At 41.2% G+C, this 22,692-nt stretch overlaps 2 protein-coding genes across 11 annotated transcripts in view; one reads left to right on the forward strand and one right to left on the reverse strand.

Annotated features, from left to right (window-relative positions):
* The window catches only part of cntn4 (contactin 4), a 174,399-nt gene extending 164,705 nt beyond the window's left edge, over positions 1-9,694 (forward strand). For both annotated transcript variants that reach the window (XM_084349045.1, XM_084349046.1), the window contains exons 16-23: positions 1,504-1,653; positions 2,234-2,304; positions 3,932-4,166; positions 4,467-4,582; positions 5,501-5,687; positions 5,771-5,883; positions 5,981-6,149; positions 6,567-9,694. In XM_084349045.1, coding sequence (XP_084205171.1) covers positions 1,504-1,653; positions 2,234-2,304; positions 3,932-4,166; positions 4,467-4,582; positions 5,501-5,687; positions 5,771-5,883; positions 5,981-6,149; positions 6,567-6,658 — 1,133 coding nt within the window. In that variant the 3' untranslated portion in view covers positions 6,659-9,694. The remainder of the gene's footprint in view (positions 1-1,503; positions 1,654-2,233; positions 2,305-3,931; positions 4,167-4,466; positions 4,583-5,500; positions 5,688-5,770; positions 5,884-5,980; positions 6,150-6,566) is intronic.
* A 2,264-nt stretch (positions 9,695-11,958) lies between these two features.
* LOC311254884 (band 4.1-like protein 1) overlaps positions 11,959-22,692 on the reverse strand; it is an 86,472-nt gene continuing 75,738 nt past the window's right edge. For 7 of the 9 annotated variants that reach the window (XM_084348902.1, XM_084348899.1, XM_084348901.1 and 4 more), the window contains 7 exons: positions 22,227-22,586; positions 21,634-21,762; positions 17,640-17,699; positions 16,606-16,701; positions 16,016-16,096; positions 15,783-15,899; positions 11,959-15,317 (listed from right to left, as the gene is read on the reverse strand). In XM_084348902.1, the coding sequence (XP_084205028.1) occupies positions 15,312-15,317; positions 15,783-15,899; positions 16,016-16,096; positions 16,606-16,701; positions 17,640-17,699; positions 21,634-21,762; positions 22,227-22,586 (849 nt within the window). In that variant the 3' untranslated portion in view covers positions 11,959-15,311. The remainder of the gene's footprint in view (positions 15,318-15,782; positions 15,900-16,015; positions 16,097-16,605; positions 16,702-17,639; positions 17,700-21,633; positions 21,763-22,226; positions 22,587-22,692) is intronic. The other 2 variants (XM_084348903.1, XM_084348906.1) reach the window with 1 other exon arrangement.

The following is a 22,692-nucleotide window of genomic DNA, read 5'->3' on the forward strand; positions in this document are numbered from 1 at the left end:
TTCCCCACATCCGCTTTATGGGAGCCTTAGCATTCACGCATGACTGGTGTAATGTGCATTTATCCCATACTGTATACCTTGTTCTATTGATATTTTTGTGAATTAAGGACACTTTGATGTAAGATAGTTTTACTGGCCTCATTGATTTACCTCATCATGGTCATACATTTGAAACAGAACTACATTATGACCTTGCAGGTAGACAGACCGCTGTAGTCAACTGGAGAAAATGACTTTTATTCTGAAATTATGTCTTTATTTATATATGTGTATTTTGTGCATCACTGTGATTTTGATGCTTTGCTGTGAATCCAGCAACATAGACATCATGCTGTATCACATATCTTATGAGAGAGCTAAATAGATATAATTTAATTAGCAAGTTAATAGTCAGTGTTTGTCTTGCAGCACAGTCCAATTTTGCATGCGGGTGATTCGCCATTTCTTTCCTATTTAAGCTAATATCTAAGAAATCTGAATTAACATTCAGAAAGACTCGCTGTAGTTTAATGGTGTGTCCACCACCAGCAAAGCTAGTTTGACCCCACCAATATACTGCGTTTATTCGCATTACTCACATAAGTTTTTATTTGCCCTAAAAAACAGATTACTTTACTGTACATTAGTCGTAAACTAGTGAGCAACGGCACACAGCAAGGGTCAATTCAGGTCAGCACTCACCAGAGACTCTGGTTCTCTCTCTTCTTTTTGGCCTCTCCTCTTTTTGGCCTCTCCTCTCTGTCACCTGCGGCTGCTGCAGTCAGGTTGATAAACAGGAGTGAAGATAATACGTTTTTTATCCCAAAAGTTTAATTGTAGTCTCCCGTTGGTAAACGGCTCCAGATCACAGCAGCATCGGATATGAAGATAAATGCAACATCAAAGTTTGGTGAGGCTGAGGCAACACAACCTGGATAGGTTTAGGAAAAGATGACATTATGTACTGTATGTGACATGAGTTTGATACAAAATGTGCTTCAACTTACATTGACTTTTGGTTTCACAAGTGACATGAACTCTCCTGGGCGAGAGTCCTGTGTTTGTTTAATCCTTCCATCAGCCCCCAACTTCCACCCTTGTTGATCTTCCTCACTCTTAATACGACATCACTTGTCATTTTTTATGTGTGGTATTTTGATGCATCTGCTCTCCACAGAACTCAATGAGGAGGATTAATGTATCACCTGCTGGGAAAATTTTAAAATTTCAAATGTACTGTACAAAATTTGAAAATCTAAACTAGTGTTATTTGTACGCTGACTGACGCGACTGGGCCGATCCCTTTTTGTGTGTATTGTTTACTTGAGTTTGTGCATTATGTGTCCTTGTGAGGGATTAAACCTGTCCCGTTACCCCTATGGTGAAGTCCTACCAGGCCTGTCAGCCTGGAGGACAGCATGCTGCTGATGTTCAGCTGACACACACACATAGAAAAACACACACACACACAAACATACATAAAGTTTCTTGATACTGAAGGGGGCACTGTGTGTTTTATGCCAGTTCCTGAGGTGGTGGGGGGCCACCAGCTGACAGCTACAGTAATAGACCTGAGCCCTTGGGTGGAGTATGAGTTTCGAGTCCTGGCGAGCAACACCATCGGGACTGGCGAGCCCAGCAAGCCATCTAAACAAGCAAGGACAAAAGGGACCTGTATGTACTGCATGAGCAGAAAAAAATGTCCTTTCTCCTCTTTTAAAAATGTATTTCATGTTTGTTAGTCCACCCCTTGCACGACGCATGTCACTTATTTCATCATTTCTTCAAAGGAATAGAAATAAAGGATGGGTTCAGGCATGAAGGTGCATTTTCTTGCCAAGATTCAGTTGAGAAGATTGATACTACTCTCATGTCTGCTAGATATGATGATACAGCTAGGAGACAGTTAGCTTAGCTTTGCATAAAGACAGGGAAACAGCAAGCAAACAAAATCCTCCAGCAACAGCAACGATAAAGCTCAATGGTTATATTTGATTTTTGTGACATTTGTGACTGGTCCTTGGGTATATTTTGGTACAAAAAGCACCACGCACCAAAGCACCAAGAGGCTGCAAACATGACTTGACTATGAGAAGTTTGCTGAAATCGTACAGGATTTCTGAATGTTAAAAGTTCAAATATGTCACCAATAAGTTACCTCCTTCTGCCATAGCAACATGGGAAATGATTACATGTTCCTTCTCAGCGTCGTGTGAAGTCAACAGGGCTAAGATGATCTGTCTTCTTCCCCCAGCTCCGAAGGTCACACCGGCTAATGTGAGTGGAGGCGGTGGCAGTCGCTCCGAATTAGTCATCACATGGGAGGTAAGCAAGCTCGCTCAGGACCCCGTCACCCATGGAGGAGGGAGCCAGACGTCATTATTCTCTGTGGATCTGGGCCTCTGTTTCATTAATAACAGCTGAATGGCTTAATGTATGGCATTTCATTTTTAAGAACAGAGAGGCAATAACTGCTGCTGTCACCCTAGGGGAGAGAAAAATGCTTTTGAGGTTTCAATAAGATAATTAAACCCAGTGGTTCCTTCGAAGTCCCAACTTTGTTTCAGATTGTTTTTCCCTTTCTTTCTTTCTTTCTTTCATTCTCGTTTCCTTCTGTCGTACAAAGCCTTCGCATATCAATTCAGCTCCAAAAGCTTATATTTATTCAGACTGCTAGAAATCATCAGCCCCTGCTGTGAAACGTTTGACAGAACCACTGTTAATGTTTCAATATGCAAGAGTTCAATTAAAGTCTGAGTTCTGCTTAACAAAGCTGCTACTTTTCCTCAGTCCTGAAAATTCCTGAGGTATTTTTGTTTGACATGAAAGCCCTGATGGAGTGTTGTTTTTTATATGGTTTACTAGTTCAGTGGATTACCTGTAGTGGGACTATAACTTTTGTATAGAGGGTCATTAATGTTAATTGGGTAAACTCCCCGGGTTATCTGCCAATTAGATTATGAGAAATCTTCTGTTAAGTGTTCAGATCTGAGCTTGATGGGGGCAGTAGAGGAAAAGCTTAGTTTAGTTCAGTTAGTTGCACCTGTAACAATTCACAAAAAAACAACAATACTAACAATAAAATAAACAAAAGATACGTTCTCTGTCGGTTACAAGGAGAAAAAATGCAACAAAGTACAATTGCAGATTATTATTTGTCTCAAAAAATAAGTAAATGTAATAAATAATGAACCATTGTTCAGCTGATACAAGGACTTGTCAATGCCAGTTTCCTTTCTTACATTAGTGCAAACTAAATCATTATGATTTTTTAAATTCATTTTTTTTATTTAGAAAAAGTCAAATCAGGCATTTTTGTAAATAAATATAGCTAAAGCCGTAATGTAACAATTTAAAAGCCAATATAACCTATTGTGTCAAAAGTTTTTGATAAATCCCGAAACATATTCAAAGAATACTCATTATAAAAAGTCATGTAAAGTCATTGCAATTCATATCATATTCCCATAATTGTCCATTCTGGCCCACAGTTGAGATATCCCATCCACAGTCTGATTACCCAGAGGCACCTGCCTCCAGCAGGGTAAAAACAGAGAGAGGAAGTGCTTTTATATCTGAGCATGTATCTATTGAGAGTGGAGAGGGTGCGTTTTATCCACTAGAATGAAGTCTGCAGCTATAAATGTATGAGGCATGTTATCAGTGTGGACAACAGCTGCTGATATGGTATCATGCTGAGTGCACTGTACTGTGTAATGGATGTGTCCAGGAATAGTTCTTGTGTGTAGAGCGTGCTGTATTTGAGGCAAAGGATCCCTTTTGGTTTAGGTCTTTAGTCAAAAAAGCATTTTAAAGATAATTCATTACCTAAGGGATGAGTTGGAAGTTTAAATTAGCTCTGTAGAAATGTCTGTTTGTGCAAAATTGCATTGATATAAGGTATTTTCTAGTTTACTAGTTTTAAGTGCTCAAACTTTGTCTTGCTCTGCAGCCGGTTCCAGAGGAATTGCAGAACGGAGCGGGGTTCGGCTACGTTGTGGCTTTTCGACCCCACGGGGCGACGGGATGGATGCAGGCCGCCGTTCCATCCGCTGAAGCGTCCAGATACGTCTTTAAAAACGAGACGATCCAGCCCTTCTCGCCTTTCCATGTGAAGGTCGGGGTCTACAACAATGAGGGGGAGGGACCGTTTGGACCTGTTACCACCATCTACTCTGCTGAGGAAGGTGCGTATGATCCCATGTCACACACAGCATGTCATGTTATGGAGTAGCTCTACTCGCTCAGCCACTGTTAATGCATGAGTACATGACTAGATCCATTCAGGGTCTAAACAGAGACAGCAGTGATCTTGCAGCCAGCATTCTTCTATCAGCACTTGCAGATGTCTTCGCCATACTTCTCTCCCTCTGTTGTTTGGATGACAGAAACCGCTTTGAAACAGTTTTGATGTCTCCACTTTGAGGGGTCATCAAAGCTCAGTGTTGCTTCTAAAATCATTCAGAGTCTTTTTACATTAACTCCAGAGCCTGGCCGAGCGCCCACCAGGGTCCGTGCCAAGAGCCTCTCTGCGTCCGAGATTGAAGTTTCTTGGAAAGCTCTGCCCTGGAACGCCAGCAAGAAGAGAGTGCTCGGCTACGAGGTGAGCTACACTGAGATTCCTTGTTTGTATGTGCCTCCACAGGATGCAAATATGTTTTTCTGCGCGCACGAGCACAGTTCAGCTAATGCTGTTAAATCTTGTTTGCTTCTATTATTGATGAGTGTTTCAGGCTCATGCACCTTGGGCATAGGAGATAATAGCTTGCTGCATGCATAATGGTCCAGCCTAGTGCCATGCTTGTGGGTTTAGTTGTGTTTCTCTTGTTGTTTACCTAAGTACTGTAACCACCCTGATTAGCGTACTGATGCAATACTCTGAGGGACGGAACGTTTAGCTTCTAATCCACACACAACAAAGCAGTTTCAGACACTGGCTTTGCGCTCAGTTAGTTCTTGCCATTTTAATGCCGCTCATTATTGAAATCCAAGATGGGAACAAAGGCGCCGCTTTCATCCATGGATTGCATAAAGTGCCAGAATTATAAATTGTTGACCACTCAAAGTCAACAGAGGAGCAGGGCCTGAGCAAACCGTTCCTGTGAGGAAAGACAAATTATATTTGTGCTGTCAAGCGTGCCAGCTATTTCAGCCCTGACAAGCAGGGTGACAAAGACAATCTGTTATCAGTGGAAGTTGATGGTAGGGGATTTTTGAGGATTCTCTTTCTTCCTCTTCTTTGTTTTCCTTTTTTTTTCCTCTTTTGCATGTTAGACCTCACTCTTTAACAAAAACCTTAAATCATGACACGTGTCTGATGAGCTGAGGCCAGCTGAGCAAAAGGTCCACGAGGTGACATGTTGCTGAGGCGTGTGTTTTCAGACCAGTTCACATCCTCCATCCAGTTGGGTTCACATCTTCCTGTTTCCAGTTTTGCACTTCATTGACAGGGTGTAACTGAAAGCTTTTAAGGTGTCCGCCGCGTTTTCTGCGTTCACGGTTCTGCCCTGTTGCTTTTCAGCTGAGGTACTGGAGTAGAAGCGAAAAGGAAGACACAGCCAATGTGCAAAGGACTGTAGGAAATCAAACGTCCACTATTATCCGTGGGGTGAAAGGCAGCACCACGTATTACATCTCGGTGAGGGCGTATAACACGGCAGGAACGGGGCCTCCCAGCTCCACTGTCAACGTCACCACCAAAAAACCGCGTAAGTGTCCAATCGAATCAGAACATCTGTGCCCACTGGTCAGCTTTTGTTTGAGGTGAATGATGTGTTTTTCTTCCTCTCAGCACCCAGTCAGCCACCGGTCAAAGTGATGTGGAACACATCAAACTCCAAGATTATATTGAACTGGGAGCAGGTCAAAGCCCTGGAGAATGAGTCAGAGGTCACTGGTTACAAAGTAAGCACCCAGCCGCTTGGTTTTATCAGAAAATTGTGTTTGCTGCCTTTGCTGCCGTGCTCTGACTCTTGACTCGACTTGCACCGTTCGTCATCAGGTGCTCTACAAAAAGAATCGCCACAGTCGCCCCAACGTCATGGAAACCAACACCACCTCTGTGGAGCTCGCCCTGCCCACTGATGAGGATTATATTATCCAGATCAAGCCGTTTGGAGAGGGAGGGGAAGGCAGCAGTAGCAGGCAGATCACCATCCCAAGGATACCAGGTCAGTGGAGAGCTAGTTAGTGGCTCCCTCATGGCTGAGCTGAATAATCCACTCCCCTGCTGCTGTCTTAGCAGAACAGATTAGCTATCATCGTCTCCAAAGGAACAGAGAGAGTGGGAGAATAATGTGCTACATGAGACATTTGTGTAATTACGGCCTCTACATGACATCATAATGCAATCGTCGCATGAAAAGTTGAGCAATTTATATTGAATACTTCCAATGTCTCATTCTGCTGCTCGAGTAATAACTCCGCAGCATTTTTTAAGGAAGATAATGTTTTTCAGATCGTAATTTCTAAAGCATGCTGAAGAGACGGATGATCAAAGAAATGAAGGGCCAAAAAGTCGGTGTGGGTTTTTTTTAACCACATCAAGCACACTAACGCTGGCCTTGTTCTTTTCAATACCTTTTCAGGCCCCAACGCAGTCGGCTCAGCATCCAAGGTCTCCACTCTGTCAGCCCTCAGTACAATAGCACTGTCTTTCACAGCGCGGACATCTTTATGACAAACAGCTCCCAGCAGACGTTGCATCTGATGTGCAGACAGCTCCACGGCGGAACGCAAACACAGCCCACTCTGGTGTAACTAGATCCATTCATTTAGATTTTAGAGGCAGAAGGGAAAAATGCTGGCGAAAAAATGAAAAAAGTGCGACATTGAGATGACAGGGAAGGAGTCCCCATCAGCACCCAGGCTAAGCGAAGGAGATTGACCGATGTCGTGACTATGTTGTTACCAAAGCAGCTTTCATAAGAAAAAAAAGAGAAAAGAGAAAAAAGTCTTATATGCATCTTTTTGTATGACATGTTGAGCTTTTATAGATTTTGTTTTCTTAATCGATTTGAAGTCGGTCTGGGCTTACTGGGGCGCGAATAATTAAGTGCATGGCAAACAACATCAAATTTGACAGTCTGGAGGTTAAGAATGTGATTTGACAGCGCACCTTTTGTCTGCTAAAATAGGATCATACTTGTAACTTTGGTTCTTACAGACCAGAGTAGTTTCTTTTCTTCAAGTGAATGAACTATTAACTGTTATCTGTTACATGTCTGCATTCCTCTCTCTGCAATATTTCAGAAATATTCCACGCTAAGGACTGCATGGACATGTTGGGTGTTTGTCATTATTGGTCATCTTACAAATAAGAAGATTAGCATTTAAAAACATCTATTTCTTAACAGTAGGCTACATGCTAATGCTTTACCACACTGGTACCACCACTTAGCATTAGCTAAATTTGATTCAGAAAGGATTTCATTAATGATGAAATGCTCTTTTAACATGTCCAATTTAGCAGAAAATACAGAATAAAAAACAAAGTTAAAGGGAGAGTTCACTCCAGAACAGGAAATATTTTTCCTTCTACTTGTAGTGCTGTTTATCCATCTGGATTGTTTTGGTGCGAGTGGCAACGTTTTGGAGAAATCGACCATAGAAACGTCTGTCTTCTCTTGGATATAATGGATCTAAATGGCGCTGGGCTTGTGATGCTCAAAGTGTCAAAAAATTACATTTGAAAAACTCAACAGTAAAGTTTCCTCCCAGAAATCATGGTTAGTCAAGATAATCCACATTTATGCATTGTCAGGCCGAAGGAAGCAAACATCCACTCATGAAACTCAGCCGAGGAGGATGTCATTAATGTTTGCTTCCTGCGCTGACACAAACATGAGCACCTCTCTCGTCAATGAGTAGATGCTTCCTTCTGAGCAGTGATTTTTTAATGTGTTTTTTTTTTGGTTTGTTTTTTTTGGTTTGAGCCCCACATCCCGAGAGCCATTTAGCTGCATTAGATTAGAGAAGGTTGACATCTATACAGCCGATCTCTCAAAAACTCACAACTCACACAAAACCAATCTAGATGGATAAATGGCTCTACAGGTCATACCGATAAAACACGTTTTTGATTTCAAGATGAACTGTCCCTTTAATTTCAGGTTACCCTCCTACATCAGATAATGCTAACTGGCACTAATTACTTAAAAGATAGGTTGGGATTTTTGTCAAGTCTGTCTTAATGCAATACTCACATACTATATGTACACTGAGTCATTGTAATGAATCCTCCTGTCCACACTGGCCCTTTGCTAAAATGGGGGACAAAATCCTGTTTTGTGCAGAAAGGTTTAAGCTAACATGAGTTAGCTCAATCAAATAGCTGTTTTCAAAGTTCTGTTCTGATTTATATGAAATCCCCTAAGTAATATGTTTTTATCCAAATGCGCAGCACTACTCATGTAGTCCCATGTAAGTTCTCTTGCTACAATAATACACCGGCAATTGACCTACAGCATTACAAAGATAACACCTGATATTGCTAATGGTACAACATGTCACAGCTAGTATGGACAGACAGAATGATTACCAATAAGTTTCTGTGTGCATATGGCATGAAAACAAAAAGAAAAATCCAAACCATAACGTTGTGGATGCTAATGTGTTAGCATGCCATGTTTTTGGTGCCAGGTGACCAAGAACCCCAAAAAGTCGATGCAGTCCATAAAGCCATCCACGTGATAGTTACTGAGCTTGTTACCAGAGATAGCACCGTGCTGTTTTGGAGAGCATCGTCCCCGGGTTCCTCCACCCCGGCCATTGAACTGCACTGGTGACCGGACCACCCTTGTGGCTGTCTCATGCTCCTCATTTCTTTCAGTTAGCCCTGTGTCTAAAGCTATTCTTTGCCTTCTGTGTGCCTCATCATATGTTCAAAATCCTCAGGTCCTTAAAGAGCCTTAACTTATCATATGTATATCAAAAACATTAGAAACATAGAATTATGAAGCAGCCGCGGTGATGTTTACATGCTGCTGTGTTGGTAGATGCTGTATGTGGTCAGGATTGAGGGGGCCAACATCCTTTTTGAAATTCTGAGGTTGCTAAGGTTAGTTTGAATGGCGCTCTGCTGTTTCGCATGGGATATTGGCAATATAATGAGGGCCTGGTGCATTTTATAGGTGTGTATTCTTAATAAAAGACGATGCTGCTGATCTTTTCCGTTTCCCATAGTCTCCTGATGCCATGTGGGAGTGCTGTGCTGCAGAGGTACAGTGCAGTCTGTATGTAGCTTGTAATCCAGTTAAGTAGTTTGTACTTTGAAGGGAAGTGTACCGTAGGCTACTGGGTCTTGCTCAGAATCATGCATCAAGAAATGTGTAATATACTGTTTTGTACACTTCAAATCATTTATATAAAAGAAACCTTTCTAAAGAGATGATTTACTTGGTTTTTATGTAACGACTCTGTTTCATACTGTAGCTAACTGTTGCTCAGCATGACTGTACTTTGTCCTCTCTCTTCTGTCCATCTGCAAACCGACTGAATGGCTTTAGGAACATGCAAGGTCCATGCATCTGATAGGTTTGTGTATACTGTATGTGTACCATGAACTCTGAACCATGGTCAGCCCCATGTCTGTGCTTCTGTCTCAGTCAGCCCCTCTGAGATGTACTGGCTCTACTGTCCATATACGCTCTACATGAGGGTTTCCTCTGTTGCTGTTTGTTGTTTATACTGTGTTAATAAAGTTTATTGATTTATAGAACAATGTCAAGCTCTGCTGGTCCATCCATCAATACTCATATGACCTATGTGACAACTGACATATAGGAGTGTTCCTCCTCTGGCTTTGGCATTTGCACAACTGAATTGAATGACAGGATATATCTGGATTCACCAGTTAAGGGGGCTGGATACATCTTTATATATGGATTAAGTGGTATCTATCGGTGTGGTTACCAACTGAACAATCTCATCTCACCATCCCATTCGATGGCTGCTACAAATGCCAAAGCCCCTCTCTCTATAGTCAGTGTTTGGTTTGTCCGTTCTGGGCTACTGTGGAAACAAGATGTGGCACATGATAGAAGAGGACGTGCTCCCTCTTCAGATATAAAAGGCTCCTTCTAAGGTAACGGGAAAAAAACACAATGTCTCTTAGTTTCAGGTTGATAATACACAAATGAAAACATAATTATTAACATCATATTTGCTAATAAATCCCCCTAAATCCTACAGACTGGGCCTGTGAAAGTGTATTCCAGTCATTTAGTATTGCATTTGTATAAAAAAAAAAAGAGAAAGAAAAAGGAAAAATGTCAAAATTAAAGCAGTAGATGCCTAATCATCCTCACTTTCAGTCCTTAATACAGGTCAGATCCTACATTTCCCATAATGCAGCACAATAGTACCTCCTAATTACACTCGTCATATCAAGTAAACGACCACATCTGTCAAACTCCACATCCAAAATGTGTAACCAAAAGATTTATTTTAAAGAAATAGTGGTCAAAACCCTTGACCTCATAAGGGATTATGGACTTGGAAAAAGTTCCTCCAGAACCTCAGAGGACATTATACAGCTGTTTTCAGAGGTTTTGTAGTACCCCTCATGACTTGTAAACTCATGACGTATAAAGTCTGTGCAGTACTCCTTTAAAGAATAGAGGTGAAAGTCAATCTACTGTATTTTTTTAGTTTAGCCTCTGTGCCAGTGACAGCTCTGACCAGACGACTCGAAAACGTGATATCTCAGTAAACCTTGAAGGAATCCCTTCTAATTTGACACAAACGTCCGACAGGACTTGAGAATGAAGTGATTAGATTTTGGTCTTCAAAGGTCAAGATCACTGTGACCTCACAGAACACGTTCATGGCCATAACTCAAGAATCCAAATGGCAATTTTGACAAAATATCACACAAATGTCTAATAGGATAAAATGATGAGGTGATGACATTTTATATCCAAGAGGTCAGAAAAGTCAGCCTCACTCTGACATAACGTTCTGCAAGAAAACTTTTCTGGCCATTATTTAACACCATAACTCAGAAACAGATGGGGGGTGTGACTTTACTTCACATTTGGGCTGATACTGAGTCGGTAGCACTTGTCTTGAGTGCTAATCTTCAAACTGCTGATTGAAGGGATCTTCTGAGCTGCTGGGTTGAAAATGTGTGTGAAGCATCCCAAATGTTTAGAATTTGTAGCTTCTTTGTGTTCTATCAGAATCAGCTTTATCGGCCAATCAAGTGAACACAAAGAAGGAAATTAATTTCTATCGATGAATGCACACACTCATAGACGTACAGCAGTAGTCCAACACAAGCTCAATGGTTTTGCTGATATCGATCATGAGGTGATTGTCGTTGGAGCATGTGATGAAGCTCTCTGTCAGTCCTCTGTATCCTCGGTAAACATAGTCTCGAAGTGAAGACGGAATGTTTCTTACAGAAAATTATTAACTGAAATGTTGATTTTGTAATAACTTACCTTTCGGAAAAAAATAAAATACACTTAATACGTTTTTAAAAATTCCATCAGTCTTCACTATATACTGCACATTAACTGAGTCTGGACTGACATGGGTGTTAACTGCAACTTGAAGGGTTGGCAGAGGGAAGGCAGTAATGACATTTATCTAATAACTTATAAATGGCATAAATCTACTGGGATTTTGTATAAATGTGTGTCAAGTCCTTTAATATGTTGAGCAAAAAATCCACTAGATGGCACCAAGAGCACACAAATAAGTTCAGTCTGCACCTCAGTTACAGTACATGTGTTGAATTTGGCCACAAGATGGCAACACAGAACAAGATCAGCTTCCTTTTGCTTCACTGCAATAATACCATCACTGCATTACAAAAACAACCATTTATTTCATATGATCATATGAGAATAATTAATGTATGGTGCCTGTTGATTAAGTTAAAATAGGGATACGTCTCCCTAGTATCACTTCCTTGTTATTGGTAAGCAGTCAGAGTGAAATCCCTCTACCCTCTTTCCACAATCAGACACAGTGTTTGAATCATACTGAGACATTTATTTATGCATGTATGTTTTCCATTTAGACTGAATGCAAATACAGCAAATACACACCACCAAGCACTAGGGGAATGTAGAGCAAAAGGCAGTGGAGAATTGAAGGTGGAGGCTAAACAGCAGAGCAGTTTGATGCTCTTCACCGGGAAAACAAAGCTCATATCCATATTCTGTACTGTGCTGGTTTTTCTACATTAATGGGGCCAATAAATGTCTTCATCTTGCTGAGGACCAGCGGTCTGGATTCAGAAAGGCTTCCTTGTCACTACGCTCAATGTCACATTCTTTACAAGACACTAATTCACTTTCATGACAGCCCCTCCTCACCTTGGACTCAGAGGAGAGGTCGTCTCTACATCTGCCTGGCGGTGATTAACAGCACTTTCAGCTGAGCTCCTGCTCCCGTTATCACAACTCCGAACATAAGGCACCCATCCGTGGGACATTTCTGTTGCACTGCCGTCCTTCAGATCACCATCTCTTGACCCTTAAAACATGTCCCTGCTCCTTTTGATTTCTACATAGCTTACAGGATAATACACAGGAGTATGGTTATTGATAAATAAATAAAGGCCCTCCATCCTTCAACTCACCACGTCGCCCACAGTACACGACTCCTCTCCTGATGCCTACAGTTGTTTCTCTTCCATCAGTAGTGTGTCCAATTCTACAGCGAAGACAGGTCATTTTACAGTATATGTGCTGCTATCACTGCAAGCAAGTGCCTTCACAACAGTCCAGTGTCATATGACCAGAAAAAATAAAAAACATAAAATAGAATATACAAATAATCAGTTGCTTCCTCGGACACATTAACAGCAGGTCGACAGGTTCAAGTCAGGGGGATGGGAGGGTTAGACGACAAGGGCGACAAAGCCATGGTCACAAGTGTTGGAAAAGCTCCTTTGAATATCACTAACTCTGTGTTATAGGTTTTGGTTACGCTTCGGTACGCATGAGAGTTCACAGTTTTCTCCCTTTAGAGGACATCGAGGATAAGAATAATGGCTGCTTATTGCAAATCTCACAAGCAGTGCGCTTCACTGCTTTCGGTTAACATTAGCACGAAGTTAACAATGACGGCAACACGGCTAACATGGGTCAGGCTCCACCAGAGGGATTCTTATGTATGACAAGTGATGCATAGTATAGTATTAAAGGTCATCCAGGATATATGTTAGGTGACAGCCAGCAGGTTCTGTGGGTAAGTGGTGCTTCATGTGTGTCACACTCTGAGTCTCGGCTTTGTCAGTAAGGGGGACAGGGAGGAAAAGCACAGGCCTCACATTCACCACTCCTATAAATACAATTACAAACTCATACACCATAACTTAAAAGAGTTAATCCAACAGAAAACAAAAAAGTACCCGTGTTAATCTCGGGGTTTTGAACCTTGCAGGTAGTGTGAACATGTACGTATTCAAAACTATAAAATCGATGTATGAAGCTGCTGTTTAAATGTGCCATGACCACTGTTTTTACACTACAAATCAATCAAATGACTGTGTGTAATGTGAAAGTAACGAGCCCACAGAACACACATGTTTAATGGCCCACAACTTGACTGATCTGGTAAACTCTGGTAAGCTCCAAACCAAAACTAAGTTAGAGACGAGCTAGTAAAAAGCAGAGAATTGAGCAGCTAAAGAGTTAAATATGTCCCTCAAGAGACTGCATATTGGACTTACATTTACTAGAGGCCGTACATGTGAATAGACAACTGTTTGCTAATACATCTGCCTTCATGTCAATGCTGTGTTTACAGCTTGATGTGCTGCCCCCAAGTGGCCAGAAAATAAATTATACCAGGTGCAGAAAAATGGATATGATGCTGATATTGATTGTTGACAGGGACATCGGTTAAGGTCTCGAATGAAAAGCATAAAACTCCACAATGTGGCGAATGAGTTTCTAGATTTGAGTGATTTCTCTCTGATTAACTGTGTAAGATCTCCACTGCAACACAGCTCTGAGCAAAGTAAACTGAAGCTCTCTCTCAGAGTTTTCAGCACGTTCACACTTGAAGACTGCAACGTCCAAAACCACAAGAATAACACATAAACTCTGTTTTATGAAGGAAGTCAGTAAAATCAAGTAAGAAAAAATCCGAACACATATCACATTTCTGAAACGTATTAGATAAAACATTATTTATATTAAAATTTCTCTAAAAATCCTATGACTGTGCCCAAAACATGTGACCAGCATTTATTTAACGCGATGGCGAGTTGACACCAAAATGAAAACAGTATCAGTGAGCGGGGCAAATGGGAGGACAGTGACGTTTGTATGTTTGAGTTCCAGATGTCCACAACTGTCTTTCTTCAGAAGAGTCCATCAAAATCACTGTTTCCACCACTCACCGGTCCAGTGTTTGTTTTTTTTACAGTTTCTCCGTACAGTAGGTGCTCAGTCCCATCGTCTCAGAGCTTCTTATGGGTTTCAAATGTTGACATGTCCGTGAATTTGTTTTTTTCATTCCCTCGGCTATTTTGTAATTGAATCATGCAGATTATAATCATCTGATATTATACATATTTCATAAACAAGCGAACACTAAACATAAATTAGACCCTCTATAGATAAAAATGTAAAAAGCTAATAAGACAGCTGCTGATTATACTGAAGGTGTCACAGCCAGGAGGTGGCAACAACGAGCAAAAGGCTGCCTCTTGCCTCTTGGCACCAACCTCCCTATCCCACCCCCTCCACCACCAGCATTGTCCTGATCCTTTCACACAACCTTCCTCTGCTCTTATATCTTATTCATTACATATGTGACAGTAGCACAGGGCAGATATTTGGGACCTTAAAGTAAAAAAAATAAGTTTAAGGGAACCTTTTTTAAGGGAGCAACCTTGGGCCTCGGCTGGCTTGGGTTGAAAACTCATTGATTCAAATGACCCTCAGGGTACAAATGTATCAGATTAAATAAAATGCAAGTCGAGTTTCATATAAATGACTCTAACAGAGGTGAATTCAAATAGTAACAAATGCTAATGGGTTTCACTTTCAATCTTGCATCATTCCACTTGATTAAACCAAGCGTTAAATCATCCAATAGCGGTTTCCTGTTCCATAAGGAAGTGGACAGGCCGGGATATAACGGGAGGCCGGTTTGGGTCAGAGGCCGAGTCACAGTTGGTTTGTCTAAAGGGACAGGAGTGGAGGTCTACTGCTTTGTAGAACGCAGTCTGTTCTCGTGTCAGGTGTGTATACAGGCGGGGGAGAAAGTCCTCATGTCCGGTTGGTGGCGTACTGCAGGACGGGGCAAGAGACACACAGCTGGAGGATCCTCTCCTGTCCCCCCGTCTCAGGAGCCACCATGACCAATCAGGACTGCAACGAGACAACGAAACAGAGATCTATCATCACATAAGAACATATGATCACATATCTACATAGAGGCAAGACACCCAGAGTAAGGTCAGGTCATTTTGCTTCTCTGCTTTCCTTTTGTATCTCTTGGTGGTCGCTACAAGTCTTTCTGGTCATTTTGCATATCTTTGTGGTTGCATTAAGTTTTTGTTTTGTTCCTCTTAGTGATTGTTCTGAATCTTTGTAGTTATGTTATATCTCTTTGTTGTCTTTTGAGTCTTAATAGTCGTTTATAAATGTTTTGGGTCACCTCGTAGTTGCTTTATTGACATTCTGACAGGAAATGTTAACAGTCCCTTTAAACAGCACATCTGACCCAGGAACCCCTGCTTCCCCCTTGTGCCCAGCATGTCTGTTCAGTAATCAATCCATGCACAAGGAAGTGCAGTATCCCTGTAACATCTTCATCATCACAGAGTCACATACCTGTGCTTTCTGCTGCAGCTCCTCAGTGGGAGACTCTGTTTCCCTGATAACCACTGCTTTTGTCACCAGCATGTCGGGGTGCTGCTGCTTGGCCTCTTGGATCGCCATGGCGAGGGCCTGGGGACATGACGCGCCAATACATGAGTCATAAAAATTTCATACTGGCTCTGTATGCCTTTCGACTTATTGAACATGCAGTGCAAGTGTTGCATTATTTTTATAATACTCCTCACCTGATGTTGGTCCACATCATCATCTCCTGTGATTATAATCCTTTTCTCGATCCTGGTCTCTGAGTAGCCTCCTTTCACAGTCTGCAGAATGCAGAAAAATGAATAAATGACAAAAAGAGCAATCAAAGGAACCATTGTTTTTATTGTATTTATATCGACATCATCCTTGCAAGAAACTCATTGTGTCATTTTGGTGTTTCTGTACCAGTTCTACAGAAACACTGAGTCAAATCCCTGTTGTTTTACATCGTCTAACTCATAACAGAGCAGCAGAGATGTACTTAAATGCCAATGAAAACAAAGGAAAGTGTAATATTATTAAATCCTGTTGGAGGTTTTTAACATTGTGGCAACTGAATCTTCGATATTGTTTTTTTATTATTATCATTTATAAGTCAATCCAATTCTTTAAATCTACTCATTATATTTGGTCATCTACTCCTAAGAGTCAACAAGGAGGGATAAGACATAGTCCAGAGTGCACCGTAAAATAAAGATGTTTACCATAACATACAGATGTTTACCAGGAGACACATATGTGATTCCCAGCTCCACTCAAACTGTAACCATGGCTACAGATGAGGTGTTACCTTGGTAACTTGAGTTGTGGTTGCTGAGGTGACGTTCTCAGCGGTGATGGTCAGCGGGGACACAACAGACTCCCTCGTCTGGGTGGCAGCTTTTACCTACAGCACATCCATAGAAGAGGAGTTATACACACACACACACACATACACACGCTCATAACCTCTGTCTACCTGAATCTGCTCTGCTAACAAACTAATTCTGTTCTCAAATGTTAGTTCACATTAATGCTTCAACTTTCATGAGATAATCATTATCAGGTATTATTAAATCAATCATTTCAGGTTCTTATTGAATGCAGACCACAAACAAACAGCCAAGGTGGGGCAATGGGGGGATTTATAATGATTGCAGACTGGCAATTGTACTTTTTGCATTTTTTTCAATTAGCAGTTTGCCTCAACTTCGATGAGTGTCAAGTAAATTAAAAAATGGAAGTGCATTTCCTCCCTTATAAAATATTTCTACAAGTATTTTGAATCCAGTATTGTTGAAATCTATGTTTCTAGATTGCAGTCTTCCTCTTCCCTGTCTTTGTGGACACTGCTGTGTATATGCTGACATGCCACTGCCACCTGTACAGGTGAAACCACTGGCAGGAGGCTGTACTGTGACACCAGCCTGAAGGGAAGAGCCAGTCAGAGCAAAGCTAAAAACCTTTAAGTCACCACAACTACTGTTTGTAACACAGGCGTTTCTGGTAATAATTAGAATGTCACCTATTGATGGGACAATACAATTAAGAAAAGACATTTGCACAAAAATATAATAAGCACTCAGAGAAATCAGTTAATCCAAACCCTGGCAGTAGCACGTACTCATCTACTTCTCTCAATTTGAATTTCAAACATTCTCTAGTTCATAAAACGAAGTCATGCAGATACATCCTTGTCTAACCTTTCTTCATTTCAACACTAATCAGGAGGATATGAAGTAAAGGTCGAGGCAACAAAAGGAGACAGCGACAGCAGAGTTCCTTACGTTGCCACCACATACACACAGGCTTTCACACTGATGTCACTTCTGTAAAGATACTTACAGGGGAGCCATTTTCTTTGAGGGCAGCAGGAGCCTCCCGCGGGCTGACGACTCCATAGTTCTGAAGGAGACAGAGAGAGAGAGAGAGAGAGAGAGAGTCATTTTTTATTTCCTAATATGTACTAATTCCAGCTACATCAAATAAATGCAGTAAGTGAGCATCCAAAGAAGCATTGCTTCAATCAGCATATTAGAAATAAGTCATTAGTAATAAGGGAGCCACAGAGAATGATGTATATCTACTAAAACAGCATTCATTTATTTTTTATTGCCCTTTGATCCATTTTTATGTATAAAAATATATAGAAAAGCTTCAAAGACATCATCATTAGCTAAACTGACTGTGTCACAAATTCATATCACAGACAGCTTGTACACAAAAATCTCAACATATCTCATCAATAGACCATTTTATACTAACAGGACATGATACAGTGTGCGTGACGTTGGGTGTCAATCAAACTGTGACTGTGATCAAACTCTGTCTGTCTCCCCTCTACTTTAAATCTACTTTATTGTTACTTTGATAGAACACAGTACAAGTGGTGTTAACCTCTTTCACAGCAGACACTCTGACATGCCATAGCAAGAAAATTATAAGGTGTACGTAATACCTTAACATCTCCCTGTATTATTACTGTATCATACAGACAGCAGTGCAGTTGGCTGTTACAACTCCTGGGCCCAGGTATAGATCTTTCCACAGCTAATTTGGCGTGTCAGTGCAGAGAAAGCACAGGTGTAATTGATATTATTGCGTTTAGCTGAGATAGTTCCAGGGTGTTGGTATTGTGCATGTTGGCTCACTGTCTTGGCTCGCTGAGACACTTAATGGAACCGAGCCATCGTTAACTAAATTAGTTTCACCTGTGCTTCTCAAGTCTGCCGTGACAAAGGTCTGCGGTTCCTGCTGGCTCATCGACAGGGCTCACTGGAGCGCTCGCTAATGTCATTAGTTACACCTGTGGTGAAAAGTCACATCGTCTGCTGTGAAGAGGGGTCTCAAGAAGGCAACAACAAACATCAGCTGGTGAGGTGCAGCGGGTTGTTTACTTCCTGTATTTCGGTTCTTTTCAGATAAAAACCACTGAAAAGTGTTTTAAATTAAATTCATAAAACATATCTGACTGGTAAAATATGAAATATAACATAACCATAACTTTCTATTCATACAGGACCCAGTGGCATTGTAGCAGAACTCCTGAGTGTACTGAACTCAGCAAAAGTGTGCCAACGATTTTATAAGAGGGAGGTTGTGTTATTTCATTATTCAACAGTTACACAGTCTCACTTTAAAAACTCTGATGTTAGAAACTCTTTGAATGTAGAATTTGGTTCATTATACCTTAGTGTACTACTCTGGTCTAATGCCATTGTCAGGTCTCACATGCCTTAACCTTAAAGTGTCATACAATGCAGAGACTTTAAAAATATGATCATTTCTATTGCTTTATGTACAAAGTTTTGAGTTGTCAAAGGTTTTGCATTGTACATCTTTAACAGCCATGACTGACAGCTAAACTATTAACAGCATGTGCATACTTGAACTGTTTATGAAGACAAGCTGAACAAATTCCTTTTACTACAGTCTGCTGCTCAGATTCAGAGGCCGCCACTGACACAGTCAGCTGACAGTGTGACAGACAGAACGAGGCTCCCTCTGCTGGCTGACACTGCTGCTGCTCGAGACCTTTGTCTGCCTATCGATGACGTCGTCCTCCTTTTGCTGCAGACACACACACACATAGACGCACATCGAGACGGAGCACTGTGTCTTCCTCCTCTGACATCTTAGAAATTCGCCTCAGCACTGATGTGGCACTTCAAAGCCTCCCTCTCTACATCATTGCCCAAGTTCATCCACACCATTAGCTCAATGGCTAAAAAGCCCAGCGATGATTACATTTTAATAAGGCACCTGTTGGACAGCCAGCCAGCACTCAAATCTTCGCCTCGGGAGATGAATGGCGTTCCCACCTGCTTTCATCATCCGCATTAATACGCTGTCAATACTTTAATCACTCCATAATGATGCTATTATGTCACCCCTGTCAGGGGAATATGGCCTTCATAGCACTGAGGCCCAGAGAAGATGCTCCCTCCCCTAATGAAGATCAGCTCCAGTGCTCTGCAGAAGTTTTAAAGTCTTTGTTGGGTGACTGATGGGACTGAGCCTGTGATATTTTTCTCACTCGCCCCTTTCTGCAAATACTGGAGCTTAAAATGTATCAGCGTTATATCAAATATTCAATAGAAAAAAGGAACAAGAGCAAAAGAAAAATGTCTTGACATATTTAAGAAATAGTTGGACATTTTTGTGAAATACTCTTATTATTGCCAAGAGTGAGACAGGTAGATTGATATTATTCTCAAGGCTGTACAGAAAATGTGAAGCTACCACCATAGATATAAACAGTAGATGCCTTTTGTGCTTGTGATGTTGTGTCTCTGCTGCCACCATCTTGCACCAGGTTTCTGTCCTGTTCAAATAGTTGAAGATGATAGACTATTGTGCTGCTGTTGGATGTTATAACAAAGGAAATACTAAAACCAGGCAACAGGGAATTACACTTCATAGGAGACGTTCTTTTACAACATTTTAGTGTGTTGAATGTGTTGATTTGCGATTTGAGCTGATTTAGTATAGCTTTTATATTTCAAAACTGTCACATTTTGTGAATGTGTGCAGACCGGAATGTGCAACTCTGCACAACCCTGCTGTACATAATATGTGACTTAAAGTTTACATCAGCAAAACTGAAAATGTCATTAAAAACAGAACTGTGACGGTTGCCAGAAATGTACTTACTGTTTAGCTTTTTTTAAAATTAATGTAGCCTTTTTTTATTTCTAAAATTATAAAGAAAATAACATCATGGTGGCCATTTTACAAGGCAGGACGAAAAAAGAATACTTAGAAAGTAGTTATGTAGAATAAATTCATATTTAGTATTAGAGAATTATTACTGGTTCTATCTACATGAGATCAAAACTTTGGTATGAAAGCATTTTTTATTTAACCGAGTATCCTGTATGTTAAATACGTGTCTGGCATCTGTTACAAATCATACCTCTTGAAACTCAGCTGAAGATTGAGAGTCATGATAATGATCATTGTGGACAGACCTTCTGCCTCCATTGCACACATTAGGGGGTGAGGCTTCACTGTACCAATACTGCAGCCGCGTTGGCGCAATGATAAGCAGTGGCAAATGCAGCATCTACGTGTATAATGTGTATCTATGAGTTCCACCAGCAACTTGTTGTCTAAGCTTAGCACAAAGACTAGAAACACAGGTTAACAGCCTGGCTCTGTCGGCACCGCTAATGTTCCCTAATTCACATGTTCTTTCTTGTTTAATTAATCAACACAAAAACAGACGTGTAAAAACGACTTCCACCGTGAGGTTGCATAGCAACCAATGGAGACATTGCACCTAGCACATAACCTCCTGTAAAACCATTAGGTGCTGTTTTTATACTGTGGTTTTTGTACAAATTGAAAAAAATAAATAAGTAAGATGCAACTTAATAATTCAGTTTTAAAGGTGCTGGGTGGATTTTGTTCCCTCCAGGCAGAACAAGACCAGCAGATTCCAAGTTTTCAGCTTTTATTCAAAGCTAACAGGCTGCTGGCTGTCACTTTACATTGAACATATATAAGCACGATAACGATCTCATCTGATTCTCAGCCAGAGAGACAATATTTGTATTTCCCAAAATGTCAAGCAGTTCCTTAAAATATGTTGGGTCTGAATACAAATATGGAGGTGACTTTAAGTACACTAAAAGTGATAAAGACTACAGTTTACTAAAATCATGTTTGGAGAAGAGTTTACTGTAAGTTACAATGTCGCTCGCTGACTGACACTGTGGAGCCATTGTTGATTACTCAGCAAATATGTTTTTTTTAAATGACAGCAAAAAGCAACGGCAGCAGATGTGTGAGTTAACAGCAACATTTTGTACATGACAGTAAAGTAAGGTTTGTTCACCTGCGGGGAGACATTCATGATGTTGGGGTGGACCTCTGATCCATTCGTATGTGACTCCGTCTTGGATTCGGACCTCTTCAACATATGGGCCATGCTCACAGCACTGGGGTCTTTCTTTGCCACGGGAGGCTGTGTGAAACACACAAACAATAAAGTCAACCAACGTCAAGCAGTTTCTTCACAGCAAGACCACTGAAAAATAAAGCGGCATACACTTCAGATAAAAGCATTTGAACACTGTTGACTTAAGGCACAAACACTGAAATGCATTTTTTTTTTTTTTACAGGATTTTTCGGTTAGATGAAAACATGCAAATGATGATGCAACAGCAGGGGAATTCAAAGAAACGCTGACGCAACCAACAAAAATAAAATGATGAAAAACTCATAAATTAATACATCAAAGAGAATAAAATATGTAGAATTTCAAACAAAGTCAAACATTAACAAAATGAAACTCAATCCAAACAATGGGAAATAAACAAAAATAAAATGTAAAAACTGCATAACCAGGTAGTTATGGCAGCAAGTCCAGCCAGGCAGGGTGAATCCAGTGGGTGATGATGAAGTTTGATGAAGATTGATTCATCTACCTCACGATGTGCTGCCTCCTCAGGAAGCTTCTCCTCGATGGGAGACTTGTCCCGGGAGCCCATCAGACGGGCAGAGTAGAATCTGGAGGTCTCCTCAAAGTCCTCCCGACCAACCTCAGGCTGTCGCTCCCTCTCTCCCAGCTCCGACATGCCCTTGGAGAAGTCCTCCGCACCAGAGTGGAGGTCCATGAGAACTGTGAAGTCCACCTCAGCCTCCAGGCTGGACGTGGAGCTGACCGTCATGCTGGAGCACTTGCGCTCGATGCCCAGGTGTGTTTCCCTCATGCAGGCCACCGTGTCCCGCTCCTGCTCCTCCTCTGAGGTTATGTTCGGCTGGGGCCTCCTGTCCCCGAGCTCCTTCTGGGGCGGGTACAGACACACGATCACCACTCTAAGGTTACTTAACTGCAGACGGGTGGATGATGAAGATGGCATGGAATGGAAGTATCACCCCGGTGTTTGAGGG

The sequence above is a fragment of the Pagrus pagrus genome (genome assembly GCF_965226575.1).
Source record: "Pagrus pagrus genome assembly, chromosome: 3".
Taxonomy (NCBI): domain Eukaryota; kingdom Metazoa; phylum Chordata; class Actinopteri; order Spariformes; family Sparidae; genus Pagrus; species Pagrus pagrus.